Raw genomic sequence first — 19141 nt, 5'->3', positions numbered from 1 at the left:
ATAATAAACTTCAAAAAAATTTTAAAAGGAATTTCCCTCACATTTTCAGAGTTTTTGAGTATCTCTCATCACCATTTTCCCAAATATTTACTTTTTCAGGAACAAATTTTGTGTCTTTTCCCAAAATAAAATGCCCTTATTTCACCCAGTTTTCACTTGAAATGTTGATTTTTGACCTATTTTTCATTTGAAATTTGGTTTCTCCTTTGACTGAATGCATAGTCACCCTGAAATTGCATCATCAAAGGTTTGTAAATTTTATGTCATTTCCTTTGCTCTGTCCCATTCCCTTTTGGGCCTTTCACATCCTGTGACTTTCACACCCCCTGTAACCCCAAATTTGGGGGCTATGCCCTTGCTGTGATTTACAAACCCCTATGAATTTAACACCCCCTGGAACCCCAAATTTGGGGGCTTCCCCTTGTAAATCCATAAAAAAAGAGCGCCGGGTCCAAGATTGACGGGAAAGACAATATTTAAAAAAATCAGTCGTTATGATACTATTTCCGAGTTGCCAGCTACCGAGTCCATCATGTTGACTGACGAGGTTTTTTTTCTCTGTAGTTAAAAGCTACCGAGCCTTGCAGGACTCGCTTCGCGAGACGCACCGGGCGCACCGGTCACGCGACCCCGGAAACAAGGGGACTGTGACGTGTTAGGCTAGGTGTTGTGTTACCTACCAAGGGATGTATGCAATGGGACACGGAGGTATGGGTGTTATCGGAGCCCGTTTTGCCTCCCTATCAGCCCACACCGGCTGACAAGGGGTTTTTTTCTCTGTAGTTGAGCTACCGAGCCTCACGGGACTCGGTAAGACTTACTATCAGGAAGGCTCAACACAGTAACTCAGCAATCCACTCAGCTTCACCTGCAACAGATGAGGACATATAAATATCGTGTGTCCTGGCCGGGCAGTTGACACTCACCCCTACCCCAGCACAGATTTTTCGCACCTTTCTTGCGCACCTTTTGTCCCTTACCTTTTGTAGTGAATAGTTACCATGAGTCCTAGGGTGTATCAACTCGTCTCAGCTGAGCCTTCTATCATGGCCACCAAGCAAAGTACCTTTTTGCGAGGCTTTGTCACCCTTTTCTCTTTAATGTCCTTTTTTTCCGGAGTTTATGGAAAAGAAACTTCTCCTGGACCAGGTAAACCTTCAAAATCTACCCTTCCGCGTCTAGTTGGGTACGTGATCCATTTCTTTCATCTGTCTCATCGCACATTCAAAATCCTTAAATTTAATTCATTTTACCTTTGTGCTTGCCTTTTCTTGCTTCTCATACGGCATTCTTTCAGGGTGAGGCTTGTTTAAAGCATGGGATCTCAAGTCAAAATTTGGATGTCCTTAGAGTGCTGACGATCAACACACATTTCGGCTATAACAGATCAACTTGCCAGGTTTTGAATTTGGAGCCCAAGCCGATGGCTCATACTTGTCTAGCACTAATCCACCCCAGCCACCCCCGGAGAGTCAAATCAATCATTTCCTTGGCCAGAATGTCAATTTCTTCCGAGTACCCGTCGCCTGGGAGTACCTTCAACCCGAAATGAATGGCAAGTTGAACGAAGCTAACCTGAAAACGTACAAAACATTTATCGAAAAGATTACATCACGCAAGGCGTATGTTGCCATCGACCTCCATACCGTGAGCTTTTCGTGCTGCAATGATCTACTCTCTTCCGCTTTCTTGCATGATGCTGGAATGTAGCTCAATCCTTCTGATCCTTTCTAAACAATCCTGTTATTATACTAGTTTGCACGCTACAAAGGCCAGATCGTCGGCGAGTCTCCCTCCACTCCAGCCGAAGCTCTAGTCAGTATCTGGACTCTGTTAGGGCAAGTTTTCAAGGACAACCAACTTGTCATTTTCGGCATCAGCAACGAACCTCATGACCTTGGTAAGCCTAGGCCGCCCACATCAATGAATCTTCCTTCTTGGCCAAGTTATCTACATAGACACAAGTCTTAATCGTGCTTCTATCCACATTTATTTTTCTTGCACTCTACAAAGACATCACGAAATGGGCCACCACTGTACAGGCGGTCGTGAGCGGATTAAGGGGAAAAAATATCAAAAATGTTATCCTGATACCTGGTACGGATTACACCTCTATGAAGACCTTCCCGCAGTGGTACAAAGCCATGAAGGTTGTCAAAAACCCGGACGGATCCTTCGATGGACTTCTTTTCGAGGTGCACCGAGTAAGTTTACTTTCGTCCACCAACGAGTTATTGAATCATTCCCCCGAGCACAAAACCTATTTTTTCCGTGAAAGATAAACAGAACCATTTTTTCGTTCTTTCCATAGTACCTCGACGGTGACAACTCTGGAACAAGTCCTGAATGTGTAGCGAGCCATACAGACGAAGTAGCTGCGGCTGTGGAGCTCCTCAAGGCTGATAAAAGACAAGTGATTTTGGGAGAGACTGGTGGTGGGAGTACTGAAAGCTGCAAGAAGTTCCTCCCAGAACTTGCCAAGGCAGTCGTCGAGGTGTGTTCCTGGATGCAAAGCCCCTCAATCGCACGCCCCAAAAAGCCAATTATGCGACGGCGATACTCATGACCATCTTCTCTCCTCTCACTCTTCCTTACTCGCCTTAAGGCTTACCCTGTCTTTGGGGGCTTTGCTTTGTGGGCCGCTGGATCCTTCAAAGCGGTAAGTCTCCCTGACATTCGTTCAACGATTATTAGCACATCAGAAAAGTGACGTCGCAAACTTGAACAGGACTACGGCTTAGTTACCACCGCGAAAGACGACTCATCGGTAAGTTTTTCTGGTGTATTTTACTTGCTATTTCATCTCTCCTGCACACTTGAAAGGCAGATAATTGAAACCGCTGCAAAATTCTTGTCCACTGTTCAGCCTACCAAGTGGAAAGATATGGGCAATTGGCTCTCGATCACACAATTTATCCCCAAGGGTTCTGAAGATGTTAGCAAGTCGGAAGATCAAGGGAAGAGGGATACCTGTCAGTCACCTTCTTATCACATCGGTATCAGGATTTTTAATTGACCCAGCGGCTCCATCAATTTGTAACAGGTAAGAACAAGGAAGATTGTAGACATCAAATTAGGTTCTGAGTCACCTGAAGACGCAGGCATCGTCCTGTATAAACACGCTTTTAGTGTTGAACAAGTTTCTTTTATTTCTTGTCGTTAAAACAACAAAAAACACGTAGCTTGTGTTGCCTTTCTACATCCCAAGCATTGTGGTTTGTATCTGATCTTGTACAACTTAGATTTCGACATCTCTGTAAAAAAGAACAATTTTTGAAACTTTTTGTGTAGATCTCTGTAAAAAATAACAATTTTTGAACCTTTTTGTGTAGATAGAACTTATGACATGGTAATTCTATAAGGCTGAATAGTCTTTAGAGTTTGTTGAGTTTTCGACCGGAGAGCCCAAAAAAGGGGGTCGGAGAAATGAGACAAGAAGCATGACAGTGACATAGGATCTTCTCATTGGAACGGCTCAAAGGTGGAAAGGGAAAGAACCGATGGAGATTGATTTCTTGTGGAATAAACTGGACAAAAGTGAGCGATGCTGCGGCGGAGCTCCACAATATGGAGCTTCGCCTACATACTGAGCCGCTGTGGAAACTCTATTTCCGCCCGGCAGCCACAAACCCGGCCGCAACCTCTCGGCGCTGCGAGCATACATCGACAGCAGCAACGAACGAAAAAAAGCCAGTGAGTATTCCATCCTTCGCAAGCAACCGCCATCCCCCGTCACCATCCAGACTGTGCTAACCTTGGTTCCGCACATCCAGGTCGACAGGGCGAACAATCCGAGCCCCGGTGATACGTAGACCTCTGGTTCAACTGGTGAGCCGAGCGTCTTGGCGTCACATCGGATTGTTAGAGAAACCCACGAATTGTTTGCTGAATTCATATTTCGATTCGTTTATAGCTCATTCATAACTTCATACAGCAAGATCAACAACCCAAGCAACCAACAAAACTTAAAACTTTGACCGATTCTCATGAACCCGAACGCCAATTCCTTCCAGGGCTTCCGACCTGGTGCCAATAGCTTTGTTCCAGGAGGTGCCCCACCCCCTGGCTCTTCCAACCCTCAGCAACAACAGCAGCAGCAGCAATATCCAGCTCAGGACGGAAGTCAACCTCCCTACCCCGGTTACTACCCTGGACAGGGGGGCTACGGCAATGCTCATCCGAACTACCAACAGCAAGGAGCACCTCAAAACTATGGTTATCATCAACAATACCACCAACCCCATCATCAACAGCAACAATACCAGTACCCTGGCGGCTATGGAGCTCAACAACAGTACTACCAACAGCCTCAACATCACCCTCAATCACAGTACAATCGTCACAATCAACACCAGCAACAGCAACAGCAGGCCCCTGATAACTGGGAAGAAGAAGCCCCCTCTCGTCCGCCTACTCAACAACCTCCCTCCGAACCCACTGCAACGGTGAACAATAATGGTGCTAAAACCTTGTCGATCTCAGCTACAACCCGACTCAAGCAAATGAACGCCAACTCGGACAAGCCGGCAGTCGTTTCACTGAGCATTGGGAAGAAGAAGGACCCCGCCCCCGGCCCTGCTTCCAAGCCTTCGACCGATCCCAAACTATCATCAGCCGCCCGGTCCCAGAGCTCACCGCAGGCCAAAAAAGTCATCACCATCGGCAGTTCAACCAAGTCCCAAGCTCCTACGCCTCCCACCCAGAGTGGAACTCCTGAACCTCCTCCAGTCGATCCAGCTCCCGCTAGCACACCTGCAGTCGAAGCGACCTTGGATGCAGCCACCAAGACGTTGACGATCGGAGACGCCCGTAGACCAGTTCTCGATGCCGATGCGATCAAGAAAGAGGTCGAATCAGCAGTCGATGAAGAGACACTGCGAGACTTGTATGAATCAAAGAAGGATGACGTCAAAGAGGAGGGCAAGCCGCATGCGAACCTTGTTTTTATCGGACACGTCGATGCGGGCAAGTCGACGATGGGCGGAAACATCCTCTATCTCACGGGGATGGTCGACAAGCGGACGATGGAGAAGCTAGAGAAGGAAGCCAAGGATGCTGGCAAGGAGTCGTGGTACCTCAGTTGGGCATTAGATTCGACCATCCAAGAACGTGCCCAAGGAAAGACCGTCGAGACCGGCCGAGCATACTTCGAGACAGACATCCGAAGATACACCATCCTGGATGCCCCAGGCCACAAGACGTACGTTCCTGCGATGATCTCCGGCGCCAGTCAGGCCGACATCGCCATCCTCGTCATCTCGGCTCGTAAGGGCGAATTCGAAACCGGCTTCGAACGAGGCGGACAGACCAGAGAGCATGCTATGTTGGTCAAAACAACCGGGGTTCCCAAGCTGGTGGTCGTGATCAACAAGATGGACGACATCACCGTCGAATGGGACCAGGCAAGATACGACGAGATCGTCAATAAGCTGACCCCGTTCCTCAGACTCTCCGGCTTCAATCCGGCCAAAGACCTCACTTTTATCCCTGTTTCTGGTTACACGGGTGCGAACATCAAGGATAGACTTGCGAAGGACAAGTGTTCGTGGTATGAGTGCGTGTGAAGTCTTTTGAAATCTACCATCACCCGACATGGGTCCAAGAGCTAAGCTGATATCGTCTCCCCTAAACTAGTGGACCATCTCTCCTCGAGCTGCTAGACAACATGAAGTTGACTGACCGCAAGTATAACGCCCCCTTGATGATGCCGATTTCGGAGAAATACAAGGACATGGGCGCAGTAGTCGTAGGCAAGTTAGAATCTGGCAAAGTAACCAAAGGAGAATCTGTCCTCATGATGCCCAACAAGGTACGTCTTCCCCACCTTCCTCCCCGCTTCGGCTTTTGTGGACTAACTTGAGGATGCCATCATATCTGGACTCTGTAGACACCCGCCGAAGTATCTGCTATCTATAATGAGATGGAAGACGAGATTCCTCGGGCGCTCTGTGGTGACAATGTTCGGATTAGACTGAAAGGCATCGAGGATGAAGACATTGTCAGTCTTCACTCCCATAATTGTCCACCTGCCCGTGCTGATGAAGTCTTGTTTTCCGAACGACAATTGGATGTGACCAGATGTGCGGCTTCGTGCTGACGGATGCCCACAAGCCGATCCACACGGTAACCCGGTTCGAAGCCCAACTAGCGATCATCGACTCCAAGAATATCATCTGTGCCGGCTACGGCGCCGTCATGCATGTCCACACCTTGGCCGAGGAATGCACGCTCTCCGCCCTCCTCCACTACTACGACAAGAAAACCGGTAAGAAATCTAGGAGACCTCCCCAGTTCGCTAAGAAGGGCATGAAAGTCGTCGCACTCTTGGAGACCGCCGCTCCCATTTGCGTGGAAACGTACGTCATCCCTTTTTTCTCTTTGTCATATTAATCTTTTCTTCAGGTTGGGTTGTCTAACTCCTTCGGAATCTGTGAACAGATTCAAAGACCATCCTCAACTGGGCCGATTCACTTTGCGAGATGAAGGCAAGACGATTGCGATTGGCAAGATCACCAAGCTGTTGGAAAGCGCCAACCCCGACGAGCCTTCAACCAAAGCTTAATCGCCCATGCTCGTCATCCTCTGACACGCTGGTCCTTCATGATGGCCTGTCTATCTCCGTACCCCAAAACAGCCTTTCCAAATGTCTTTTTGTTCCCTTCTGCTTCTCGTTTCCTTGTTGTTGGCTGTAGCCTCTTTTTCTCTTTCTTGCCTCGGCGTACGAATTCTTCATCCTTCCCCCATAAAATTGGTCTCCCTTATCTTCCTCCACTCATCTTTTTTTCTCTCTTTTCTTCTTTTTCGCCCAAGAAGACTTCTGGTTGCGAGTTATAGAGATCCAAAACTCTTCTTTCTTTTGTCCATATTTCCCGTTCTTCCCGCGGCCTCTGATCTCTCTCTCTCTCTCTCTCTGTCTCTGTCCGCGTACATAGTGTCGTCCTTCCCTTGTTTCATGATGTTTAATATACTTACTCATATATCCCTGCAGCAGAGCAATCGCCAAAACGTAGCAGTCTTGTCTAGGCCTTATCTTAAGTTTACAAAATGTAGAGGAGAGGAAGTGCCACAAATTTAGAAAATGTACTCTGAGAAGAAGGATGTCAATTGGCACCAGCCGGCGGGTACCCGTCACAGCCACCGCCCTTCAGCAGGTACCTGCCTGTCCTTGCGGGTCTGCTAAACTACTTTCAGTCAGTAGTTTGGCTAGCTTAACAAAGCCTCTCGGGCGGAGGGTCCGGGGGACCCCGCCCGGAGGGCTCTCCGCAGGAGAGGCTTATGAGTTATGTCTTGATTTAAGCAGGAGCAGAAAGGGACTGCTACACTACAAATCCCAGCTAATATAAAAAAAACTGAATAAACAGAGTTGTAGGTTCTGTTCTTGCAAGGAATTTGAGCCACTTATCTATCTTGTAGCCAGAAAAACCACTCCTGGAGTCCCAAACAAGTGGAGCCTCATTTGGAAGACTTGTGCATTTTTGATCTTTTGAAAAGGTCAACAGATTGTGATAGAAAAAATCTGAGTAGACCAAATTGTAGAGAAAGAAAATTAGCATAGGGTACAGGTAGGGCATATTGGTGGAGAGGCTGGGGGAGAAGCTACAAAACTTTTGAAAACCTCTCAGCCAAATGAACTTTCTGCTCCCGCGTAAAATTTGGGATAATGCGCAAGTCCCTCCCTGCAGGAGGGGCAGCTTTGCCGCCAGCCACAGTGAGCCTCCCACCAGGGGGACTTGTGTTGAGTTAGGTGGTTTGGTGTAGTTTAGCGGAGCTATAGTACTGCTGATGGGTTTTTCCATTACATAGTGGTGTGTAAGTGATTGCCTGCTACTGAACAGGCTCCGCTTAAAATAAAGGGGCCTCTATCAGCAACAATGGGCCTTTACTATACAGATATTGGTATAGCATAGTTATTGTATTTTTTTTTTGGTCCAATAACAGTACTGTTATTTCCATTTTCCATAATGAATTTTTAATACTATATCCAATTACATGAGGTTTTTTTTTAAAAAAAAAATACTATATCCAAATGAAGGAAGAAATAAAAAAAAATCTCAATACTATACTGGCCAGATGTGGCCAGTACCACTACTCAGTAGGGATGAAAATTTATCCATTTCTTGGGCTTGGGGATCAGAGCACCCAAAGCCTTTACGGCCTCAGCAAAGTCCCTGAGAGGGGAAAATCCTCACCAAGCCACACAAGGCTTCTGAAGGATTGTGAAGTAGCTGAAGGGAACAGACAACCACGTCTGCAGCCACAGAGAACAATCTCTCAACAGAACAAGACCTACCCGGTGTTCCTAAATAAGCCCTTGCTATTACCGCAAGGACAAGGTAGGTGTCATGGTTTGCCTGTACAATTATCAGGAGCCCAAATTTCATTGCCTTATGTTTACACCTGGTTAAGTGCGTTATCGCGGTAACCAGGGGCAAAAAAGTTACTATACCTGTATTTTTTGTTTCATAGAAAAACCACAGAATATTATACGGGCCAATACTAGTACAGTTATTAGTGTAGGGTGGTACAACCAGACCTATACAATAACAGAAAGGCCCGGCCAGTTATAGTAGAGTATAGTATAGGCCCATTGTTGCTATCAGCGCTATTTGCGCTAGCACTAGTGCTATTCAACCACCAAAAAAGTGGATAGCGTTGTTAGAGCCCATTGGTGTAGCGTAGCGGCCTGTAGTGGCGTTACCGCTAACAGCATTTTATCAGGAACAACACAATGCTAAACAATTGGATAGCGCACGCTACCCATAGTTTAGCGTAGCAGCCCAGTGTTAGTGTTGTCCATGGTAGGTGCACTGCTACCTGTTTGAATCTACACTAAAATTGAACACCCCGCACCTGCAAGGGCAGAAAAGGCACATATTTTAATATCATTTATTAATTAAACTAGTCATCAGATATAAGCAATCAACCTCATTGGTCCTCACTCTCAACCTTAATGTACCACCATTTAGTCCCCAGCCTAAGTGTGCCACTGATCAGGCATTTCAACTTCCTTTCTGTCTTTCTTTATGGAGTCACAAGAATTTCTTCAAGCAGAACAAAACAATCAAACCTATTCCTGTAGAATTGACAGAGAAATGTAATGAGATAATAATTCAGGTTGCTGGTATCTTGGGTCGGGGCATCTCAAAAAACATTTTCTAGGCTTCAGTACCCCCTATTAGCCCTGACTCAGGTCTCTCTGTTTCAAAGGTGCCGCCCCGCATGGGAGAAAGACTTTCCCTCAGTTTATTAGATGACTTCCTGTCAAGTCTGGGAGCCTCCCAGATCTCACTTTACACCCCCAAACTCCTAATTTTCAGTAAATAGGAAAATGTTTTCCTAAGCCTGTTTTTCATTGCTTTCATTTTCATTTTCACTGTTTTTGGTCTTAGTAGGTGTCTTAATTTAGGAGTTAGAGGGGTATCAAGGGCTCTCTAAATGCCAACGGGAAGCCATCCATTTTTCAAGGGAGGGATAGTTTTTTTTATTAAATATTGTTTTGGCATAAAACAATATCCGCAGGGACACGAATGAATCCCCAATATGGTCAAATTTATGTTATCGCTCGCGACGATCACGCCAGAAATATGTCAAAGAGAAAAAAATGCTCAACATCAAGAAAAAAGATATAACCGAAAAAAAATGTCCACAAATGAAAAGACTAGTATGCTGCAATGGTCGCAGTCGTGCCTGCTGAGGCCTGCTGACTGGAGACCATTTTCAATTCCTAATTGGATACAATCGACCTCCTTCCATGCTTCGACCCTTTGTTCTTCTCTTGCTCTTTCGCTCCTTTGTCGGCCGCCTTCTTGTGCGCGGTGGGAGGGTGGGTTGGGAGAAATTTTTTGATCGATAGCCAATTCTCTTGATCTTTCCATCCAGTCGGCTAGATGGGACACAACCATTCAACTCGTCAGCTCTGAGCATAGCAACTCCTGTGGGTATTTGCAAACTACTTACCGATGACTCGTCTTTCACTGTAACAACGAGCTCGTACGTCTGTTCACAAATGCTTTCATCATCAATTACCGCGCGCTTCATGAGGGGATTCCTCTAAGACTCACCGCATCAAAAGCACCAGCCGACCAAATGGCGAAGCCCGCAAAATGAGGATATGCCTGATCAACGCGAAAAGAATGAGAAACCAGAAATCATGCCCAGTCAGTGCTACGCCTTGGATTTTGCTCGAGCGGGAAACTAAATGCGTTGTCACTCAAGAACACACATTAGCGACTGCCTCGACCAATTCCGGAAGATATTTCTTGCAGCTTTCGGTGCTACCACCACCCGTTTCTCCAAGTAGAATTTGTCGACTGTCTTCTTTTAGCATCTTCGCAATACTGACCACTTCGTCAGCGTGGCTTGCAACACACTCGCGGCTTTTGCCGGAGTTGTCACCATCGAGGTACTGCGTAACAAAAAAAAAGGTCAGTACAAGAGAAAACTTAAATCTAAAGGAATGTAAATGATCATCATGCTGATCTTCATTGAAAAACTCACTCGGTGCGCCTCAAACCAAAGGCCGTCGAAAGACCCGTCTGGGTTCTTGACCGTTTTCATAGATTTGTACCAGTCAGGGAAAGCTTTAAGAGACGTCCAGTCTGTTCCGGGTAACAGCAAGATGTTGTTTATCCCATCTTTTCTCATGGCGGTGACCAAAGTCTGCACCGTGACAGCCCATTTTTCGATACCTTTTTTCGAATAAACAAGACGTGAGCTTTATATCAGGGAACAATGAAGACAAAGGGTGAAGCTAGGATCTATGTACTTTGGTCATGAGGTTCGTTGGATAATCCGAGGATGACTTGCTTGTTATCCTTGAAGAGAGCCCCTAACTTAAGCCACAAATTGACAAGGACAGAAGCGGGCATTTGCGGCGACTCGCCGACAATCTCGCCATTGTTACGGGCGTACTAGAGAAACACCAGGAGAGTCATCATTTGAGTTAATTTGGGGCTCTGGGTGAACTTGGGACCAATGAAACTGGAAAGGACAGAACAAAATAATATTTACCGCGTGAAGGTCAATGATTGCGTAAGCCCCCCGGCTTGTGATATCTTCGATAAATTCACGGTAGATATTCGCGTTAGTCGCGTTGAGCTCCTTGTTTATCTCCGGTTGGATGAACCCCCAGGCCACGGGCACTCGCAACAGATTGACATTCTGCTTAATGAAATGCGGGATTTGAGTCTTTGGCGGGGCAACACCAGTGCTGCCTGGGGAGTATACGCCATTTGTTTGTGCACCGAAGTCCCAGCCTGCCAAGTTAACCTTTGAAAGTTTCAAACAATCCGCATGAGAAAACAAATCCAAACTCTTGTGAGGCAACATAGCGCTTTTTTATGGCAATTAAAGTGAGACTCACTCTGAAAACAGGCGGTTTTGAAAGTGTTATAAATGCAGAAAAGCGGGAAGGAAGCAAGAGGTAAGCAGCTTGGACATTGCATTGACGAAGTACAGACGACGAACCCGGCTAGGCGAGGCAGGGTCTTGCCATAAGCTGCTGCGGGCGGATTCGATTCAGACTTTGCAGTCGCAAGGGAGATGGCAGATAGGAGTGAGACAAGCGTGAAAAGGCCTTTCCAGAAGGTGTTTTGCTTGATGGCCATTGCAGGAAAAGAGGAAGAGGTGGAATTGATGGCTACTTGGTCTATCGAAGTGGTATACAAGAAGAATTGCTACCGGAGCTCAAGATGGTGGTGAGGATGGGGGAACTGCTTCATGCTGGAGCATCTTTTACCTCTTTATAATAGTTATCACTCCTTCCAGCTGAGCCAGCTTACTCTGAGGTGCTTTACGGAGAGGGACATTCTGTATTAGATGCTCAATTCAACTCCCTGCCTCCCGTCACTTGATGGGGTCTCGCCATACAGTGCGGGCAGATTGGGCAAGTACCCGTTGAGGAGGTTGCCACGCGTGATAGATTAGGACCCGTACAATTCATTCACACCTCCGCATCCAGTCTTGTAGAAGCCGAATCCACGAATAGATCATACAAATCTATCTGTTTTTCAGAATCAAGGGCTTGCTTATGCTTGGTTACCTTCACCAACCGCGCGGTTGTGGGTCCATGGATTGGCGACCAGGAAACTTGTACTACTACATACCAGCTAGCGGCGGGCCGTAAATACTTCGTGCGGGGATCAACTGAAAGGCTGCGGGATGGGTCCCAAAAAGGGTTAAGCCTGGTTGAGCAACCCGCCACAACCTTTTCCAACAGCCAGTCGCAACTTCAACCCTCCCATCACCCCGCACTCGTTGAGTCTGGACCCTCGTCTCAAGGCCCTTTTTTTATCTCACAAAGTTGTACATTTTTAATTAGATACATCACCTCACATGTCTGTTTCCTTAATACTCCCCGGGGATAGGCGGCCGTGATGACCCTAGTTGCTAGCGTGACACAACACTAGGAAGGGCGTCATACTGAAGCATCTAGACGTGTTGACTGGATTCAGGAGTAAAAAGCCCGTAGAAATGCTTCCAAATCTTCAAGGGTGAAATTGATGCTCATGACGGATGTCACATGTACGAGGACTAGATCGATGTCGTGCGAGGGCTAGCTGGGATTAATAACCACGAATGGGCATACTCAACAATAGAATCTTCACCAATAATGAAAGAGAACATGGAAAAAAAAGTCTGTGGCCTTGACCCAACAGCATAGCTTCATGAAGTGGACCTGATATTCCGTATGTCAAGATCTCTTTCAAGTCACAGATAAATGACTTCTGGGTAAAGGGGAAAAGGAGGAGGTATCCATTTGGCAGGATCTTACTGACAGGGCCACAGAAAACAGCATAAGGAATGTTGACAAGCAGGCAAATCCATTCATCCAGGACTATTTTTGCTCTTGTTAGCAATTGATATGGTCATGGACGTTTTTGAAGAAAGCTCCATGTGATGAGGCTCAGTGTTCCACTTTCGAGAAAACAGAACTGGTAATGGATCAATGTGTTGATGAATAAGATAAACCGAGAGAGGCTCCGAGTCCAGTGTGAGTAACAGTTGTCAGGTATAACCCTGAAAGCAAAAGATCTCATAGAAAAAAAGGCCGATAAGCTTGATAACACAATATTTGGTGAGATTTTTTTGGTGTTCAGGATTGCTAGAGCCCATTCACTTCTCCGTCAAATTGCAAAAAGCGACAGAGTGGATTAAAGGCAGTGCTTGGAGAGAAGTTGTCGGATGATAGCCTCAAGAGTGCATCCAAGACTTCAGATGAAGAATGCCTTTATATAAAGTCACACGTTTCTCCGGGGGAGGGGTGTTCCGGGTAGAGGGATTTGGATCCCCCGGGTACCACTCGGGGGCATACAGGAGAAGGCGGCGACGAGGCGAGGCGAAGAAAGCAACCAGCTAGCTACCACACACTCGCGCCAGAAGATGTCTCAAGTCAAGGAGAGTCTCTCGATAGAAGAAACCAACAAGATCAGGGTCTCACTCGGTCTCAAGCCACTCCCCACAACTGACTCGAGCCAGACAAAAGAACTCGACCCAGACCAGCAAGCAGAAGAGAACTACTCGAAACGGCGCCAGGAGGAAGCAGATGCACTGCAATCCAAGCAAGTAGCCGAGAGAGTCACCAAGGCGAAGGAGAACCGAGAACGGCTGGCGAAACTCAGCGGACGGGGACTGGGAGAGCTGGTGTCGAATCAGGATGACGATGTTGACGACCTCAAGAAATGGGTCAAACGACACAAGAAAAAATCAGCATCCAAGAAGAACGATTCGCTGCTTGCAGCCAAGAAAAAAGAAGCCGAATTGAATGCGGATGAGGCCGAGTATGGCTCGCGCGATCTCGAAGGACTCAAGGTCGGACATGATCTGGATGATCTACAGTCGAACATGATGGAGGAAGAGAAGATGGTCCTGACCCTCAAAGATTCCAAGATCCTCGATGGAGAAGATGACGAACTAGAGAACGTCGAGTTGGCTGAACATACTCGGACAAAAGAGGCCGTCGAACTCAAACGCCAGGGTAAACAGGCCGGCGAATACACCGGTTACGATGACGACGAGTTTATCGCTCCTGGCCAAGCGCAAACCGTGCTCGCGAAATACTCTGATACAATCGACGGCAAACAGGATAAATCTTTCAGGCTCGGTCATGATCTCTCGGTCGATCAAGAAGACTCATCAAATCGTAGACACAAGATCGACTCGACTAGCGGATCAAAAATCACTAAACAAGAAACTGCCGAAATCCTCAAAAAAGACTTGCTCAGTTTGGACTATTCAAGTAAGGTGACAGCCAGCCTCAAAATACTCATCTCGTGAAAACCCCCCCGTTTGATTATACTTACCATGTCGATTGTTTGTTTATTTTTGGAACAGAAACAATTGGCAATGATTATTTGGAAGAAGGTGATCCTGGTTTCAAGAAAAAGAGCAAGAAATCAAAGTCCAAGAAGAGCAAACAACGTGCGCCCACATCGACGGTTCCGGAGGAGATAGCGAACGATAGACCGAAGGATGGGATGGATATCGACGCGCCTAATCCAGGACCAGCAGTCGCCGAGCCGGATGTGATAGATGACGAAGAGCTTCAAGTAGCAATGTCGCGGATGCGGAGGGAAGCAGGCAAGCTTCGCCGGAAGCACCAACAAGCGGAGCCCAAGCAAGACCTACTGGGGTCCACGAGATCAGATCAGGGGGATGTAGATATGGGCGAGGCTCGATCATCACTAGCTGAGAAAGCAGAAGAGGAAGAAGCAGACGACGGGCGGCTGGTGATCGACGATGCTTCGGAATTCATTCGGACGATCAGTTTGCAACAAGAGCGCCTCGCCGACATTCGTCGAAAGGAAGAAGCCGCCCGGAACAAGCCCAAGCCGGTGTCGATCGAACCGAGTCTGGGGGCGATCGCCGAGAACGAGGCTGATTCGCCGATCGACGAGGAGGCAGAGCGGCGTGAGATGGAACGATTGATGGCAGGAGATTCGGAAAAGATCGTCAGGGATCAGGTGCAGGAGAAGCAGCAGGAGAGTGGAGAGGTGAAGGAAGCCGAAGATGACCCGACGAGTTATGGTGCGACGGGCACTGAGCAATACGTCTCGGGAGGGATGGCCTCGACCTTGTCGTTGCTCAAGTCGCAAGGACTGATCAAGCCTATGACGCCGGAAGAGAGGGAGAAAGAACGACTTTACAAGGACAAGATGGCCTGGCTAATCGAACAACGAAGGCGAGATGGCCTCCGAGAGCTGGAGAAGGAGAAGACGAAGAAGATGGGCGATGCTAAAGACCAAGCTACTCGGGAATACGAGAACAGGATGCGCGAGGCTGCTGCCGCTAAGGAAGCTATGGAAGCTTATCGCCATTACAAACCGGACGTCGAAATCAAATATAATGACGAGTTCGGCAGGGAGTTGTCTCGGAAAGAGGCCTGGAAGGCTCTCTCTCACAAGTTCCATGGTAAAGGTAGCGGAAAAGCTAAGACTGAAAAACGGATCAAGAAAATCGAAGAAGAGAAAAAATTGGTAAGCATCGACGACAAGTTTTTCCTTCCCCCTTTGTGCTGCTAACATTCCGTCTTGTGGTGTGATTTTTAGGCTGCAATGGCATCAGGAGACACGCCTACAGGAACGAACGAAGCGTTCCGAAAGCGACAAGAGAAGTTAGGCACGGCGACGATGATCTTATCGGTCGGGAACAAGGGCTCGGCGCCGCACCAGGAGGAGTTTCTGTCGTCGCTAGCGAAGCCGGCAGGGGCGAGTGGCGGGTCGAAGAAGGCGAAGGGCCGCGAAGGCAAGCCGGCGATCGGCGCCAACGCGATCAACCGACCTTTCAACAAACATACGATCTCTTCCGGCCCCGATCTTATGAACGGCTTGGGAAGCCACATCCATTCCGGCATCGACTCTTCCATGGACGGCTTCCACACGCCCTCCGGATTCATGGCCCCCCGGAAAGCCGGCTTCAAGCCTATCTCCGCCGCCGCAGCCTCTTCCACTGCCTCTTCCTCGACCACCCTTAAGCCTCAACCCTCCTCTTCTTTACTCTCTTCCGTCCTCGATAAGGCGGCGTCGAAATCTAAAATCTCCATCGGTCTGGCCCCTGGTAAACGCAAAGCTGACGAAGTTCCTGACGGTTCGCCTGATAACAAACGTCCTGCTTGAGTCCCCTCCGCCCCTTTCTATGTTTGCTTGTCTGTTTGTACATGAATCAATTATCCAGCCCCTCTCTTTTCTTGTGATGTCTATCAATCAATTTCTCACATCCAACAAAATAAGCAATAGAACCAAGGTGTCATTTTGGGATCACGCAATCTCAAAGATCCACTGAGAGTATCTCTGTAAAAGGGGAAGTGAGCAACTGAAAAATACTCAATCGGAATACTCAAAGCTATGCCATGTAGAAGAGTAACAGCACATATCGTGAAGCCCTCCTTTGCAAGGACTGTTACCACTACAAGAAAAAGTTGCTTAAATGCAACCAGTTAACAAGTGGCAACCCTGAGAAAGCTTGTGGTGTCACTGCAACCTTTATCAAATCTTAAGTTCAATGCACACTCACTGGGCAAAAAAACAATAGTATTACATAAGTAATTCAGTTGAGTTTTGTGACAAACTCAGATATGAGTGGTTTCACATTCCCTGTCAAATACCCCTCTGGAACTATTCTTCAAGTTTTGTAATCATGGGTTTCAGAACAAAGACTGGAGAAATTTCATTTGCTGTATGTGCAGTGTAATAGTGTATACAATAACCTATGCAATAGTGTGTTCAATAACCTGTGCAATTGGTTCTTGGAGTTTCACCGTAAACACCATGAAACTTTGTTGTAAATAGCTTCCTTGCAACAAATCTCATTTTGAGTGGCCGCACATTCATCACTTGCTTGAACCCAGGACAGGTCACCCAATTGACTTATCTTGGCAGTTTATCATTCACAATGAGAATTCACAAGTGCCTGAAATTGGCTGGTTTTTTGGTTGCCATGAGATTCCCCCTAGTGGTTCAAGGTACACCTATGTGGGAAAGGTTCAATTTGATGAGGAAACCAGAAGGTTTGAGTGAACCGTTGATTCAAAGAAGTGGGTATCATTTTCTTCACCTTGGAAAGATTCATCTTCACACATGAAATCAACTGTCTTCTCAGTACTTCCTGACTTATAATTTGTCAATTGATTGGATTAAAATCTGTTAATAAAAATTGCACAAATGTGATGCAACAAGACAGCAAGCATTCAGTACGCCACATATTGCGAAGCCCAGGTTATGCTCCCACAGTACCAGAACAAGAAAGCGTGAAGAATAAAGTCTCAAGTATTGTCCAGCTTGGAATTGCAAGTAGTAAGCTAGGGAAAAAAATCAAGCTTCATCTATGCATTCAAAAATACAAAGGAATTCAATTTTGAAGCATTTTAATTCACCCTTTTTTACAGTGATAGATCCCAAAACCCTAGAACAAGACAGCCAAAGTATTTCTTCTCCAGGAATTTTCACGTTAACAGCTTCTTTGACATTGGCTAATAAATTGTGGATTTGTCTTCTTTAGTAGAATTGATGTGGCAAGATTTTGATTTACTCAGAATCTCTTTTTTGGAGATTGGCACCTTGCCTCAACTAAGTGTTCTTGATGATCAGAGAACTATTTATAAGTATGATCTATTTTATGAAAAATTAGAATTTTTGGACAGAATACATGGAACCATGAAATCCTTTCTTCCCTGTAAGGGCAAAAGCTCAAAGTATGTGAAAGAATTAATGCTATAACAAGAATCTGAGCTGAAAGGATTTTGTTTGTTATTTTGTATTAGAATCATGAATGATAAGGAGACAGATTTTAACAATTTACTTCATGGACTGATGGTTTCTGTTGGAGAAATGAGTGGTGGTATTGATTATGAATTTTATTACTTGAAGTTCATGAATCTCCAGAGGCTCTTTTTTGAGACAATCTACTACTTCTCCAAGCATCAGCTTATCAATGCACCTCAATTCAATGCTTTATTTCAAGAAAAAGGTGCCATATTTGCAGCTTCAAAACATGTTTTTCATTCATTTAGATATCAGCAACAATTAATATCAAGAGAGCTTCTCCCTCAAAGTAGCAAGAATGCTCTTGAAAACTGGTATTACTCCCCATTCAAATACTTGTTGAAAGGTAAGCCAGATTTATTTGAGCTTTGATTAGATGTGTTGAACTATGCATGAATGACTTTTCTCCTTCAAATCCAAAAAAAAAAAAAAGAATAATAGTTCTGGAAGAAAGAGACAGAAACATTTTTTCATATGAATATGCTAGACATTCCTTCAAAAATTACATGACCTTACCCCAAGAGGAAAAAAATCCAGGATTAATAAAGAAGATGTCACAAATTGCAGATAAAATCTTCATTGTTAATCAAGGTAGAGCACAAATAATGTTATATTCTGGACTCCCCAAAAAATTGAATTTAGATTATTTCAACAAGGATAATTTTGAAGAATTGATTGATACTTTCACCAACATGGACCAGCTTGAAGAGAAAGGAAACTCTGAGTTAGAATTGACAATCTTATTCCAGTTCATAGAATACTGGAAAGAATACTATCCAGAAGAGACTGAAAGGATCCTGAAAGAAAACACTGATTTCCAACAAAAGTTTGATTTGATGTCCTCAAGTAGTCAATTTATTACCAAGTTAGAAAACATTCAGATTTATTTACAGAGGGAATTCAAAAAAACAGAATGGAAATTTTCCTCTCTTTTTGAAGGAAATCAAGAGGCAGAAAAGAAGAAGTCTGAGCTGAAAGAATTTGCAACTTATATGAAAACAATTGAAGTAGATTATTACTTTGGCAGCAACAAGGAAATTGGCTATCAAGATCCACTTTACAGATATTGTCAGTATGGTGTAGTTTCCAATCAAATTGAATTATTGAAGGTTCAGATAGTTGAATTGAGTAAACTTTATTAAAACAGGAAGAACTCTGATTCAATAATCAAATTCTGCTTTTGAAGATTTACTACTGTTTATTTGGATATCAGAAACAAAATCTTTTATCTCATTGTGTCAATGGAGGACTTCTTTTCACCTAAATGGCTTGAATTAGTGGGAGAATCAAAACATTGTTTTCTGGTGAAAACTTGATCTCATTAAATTTTCACCATGAGCCAGTGAGGTTTAGCCATCCCCTTTAGATTAAGAATCTGCGGCTGT

The 19141-nt window shown here is 45.7% G+C and overlaps 4 protein-coding genes across 4 annotated transcripts; 3 read left to right on the top strand and 1 right to left on the bottom strand.

Moving 5' to 3' along the window:
• Positions 1 to 1001: 1001 nt before the first annotated feature.
• On the top strand, positions 1002 to 3084 carry PtA15_18A277 (uncharacterized protein; the record flags this gene model as incomplete). The annotated part of the gene is made up of 9 exons (XM_053164800.1): positions 1002 to 1082; positions 1387 to 1647; positions 1756 to 1900; positions 2014 to 2204; positions 2312 to 2494; positions 2606 to 2659; positions 2729 to 2767; positions 2867 to 2972; positions 3044 to 3084. 9 exons carry the CDS (start codon positions 1002 to 1004, stop codon positions 3082 to 3084), a joined length of 1101 nt encoding a protein of 366 aa, XP_053028774.1.
• Positions 3085 to 3986: 902 nt separating this feature from the next.
• On the top strand, positions 3987 to 6562 carry PtA15_18A276 (uncharacterized protein; the record flags this gene model as incomplete). Its single annotated transcript, XM_053164799.1, has 7 exons — positions 3987 to 4050; positions 4111 to 4215; positions 4393 to 5554; positions 5635 to 5809; positions 5888 to 5998; positions 6079 to 6356; positions 6439 to 6562. The coding sequence occupies 7 exons, from the start codon at positions 3987 to 3989 to the stop codon at positions 6560 to 6562; spliced, it is 2019 nt and encodes a 672-aa protein (XP_053028773.1).
• Positions 6563 to 9724: 3162 nt separating this feature from the next.
• PtA15_18A275 (uncharacterized protein) lies at positions 9725 to 11606 on the bottom strand (the record flags this gene model as incomplete). Its single annotated transcript, XM_053164798.1, has 8 exons — positions 9725 to 9883; positions 9958 to 9996; positions 10062 to 10115; positions 10223 to 10405; positions 10498 to 10688; positions 10766 to 10910; positions 11011 to 11268; positions 11460 to 11606. 8 exons carry the CDS (start codon positions 11604 to 11606, stop codon positions 9725 to 9727), a joined length of 1176 nt encoding a protein of 391 aa, XP_053028772.1.
• Positions 11607 to 13380: 1774 nt separating this feature from the next.
• PtA15_18A274 (uncharacterized protein) lies at positions 13381 to 16112 on the top strand (the record flags this gene model as incomplete). The annotated part of the gene is made up of 3 exons (XM_053164797.1): positions 13381 to 14236; positions 14332 to 15473; positions 15546 to 16112. The coding sequence occupies 3 exons, from the start codon at positions 13381 to 13383 to the stop codon at positions 16110 to 16112; spliced, it is 2565 nt and encodes an 854-aa protein (XP_053028771.1).
• Positions 16113 to 19141: the final 3029 nt, after the last annotated feature.

The sequence above is a fragment of the Puccinia triticina genome, chromosome 18A (genome assembly GCF_026914185.1).
Source record: "Puccinia triticina chromosome 18A, complete sequence".
NCBI lineage: Eukaryota > Fungi > Basidiomycota > Pucciniomycetes > Pucciniales > Pucciniaceae > Puccinia > Puccinia triticina.
Note: the sequence above shows the minus strand (reverse complement) of the source record. Positions and strands in the feature narration are given on the sequence as shown.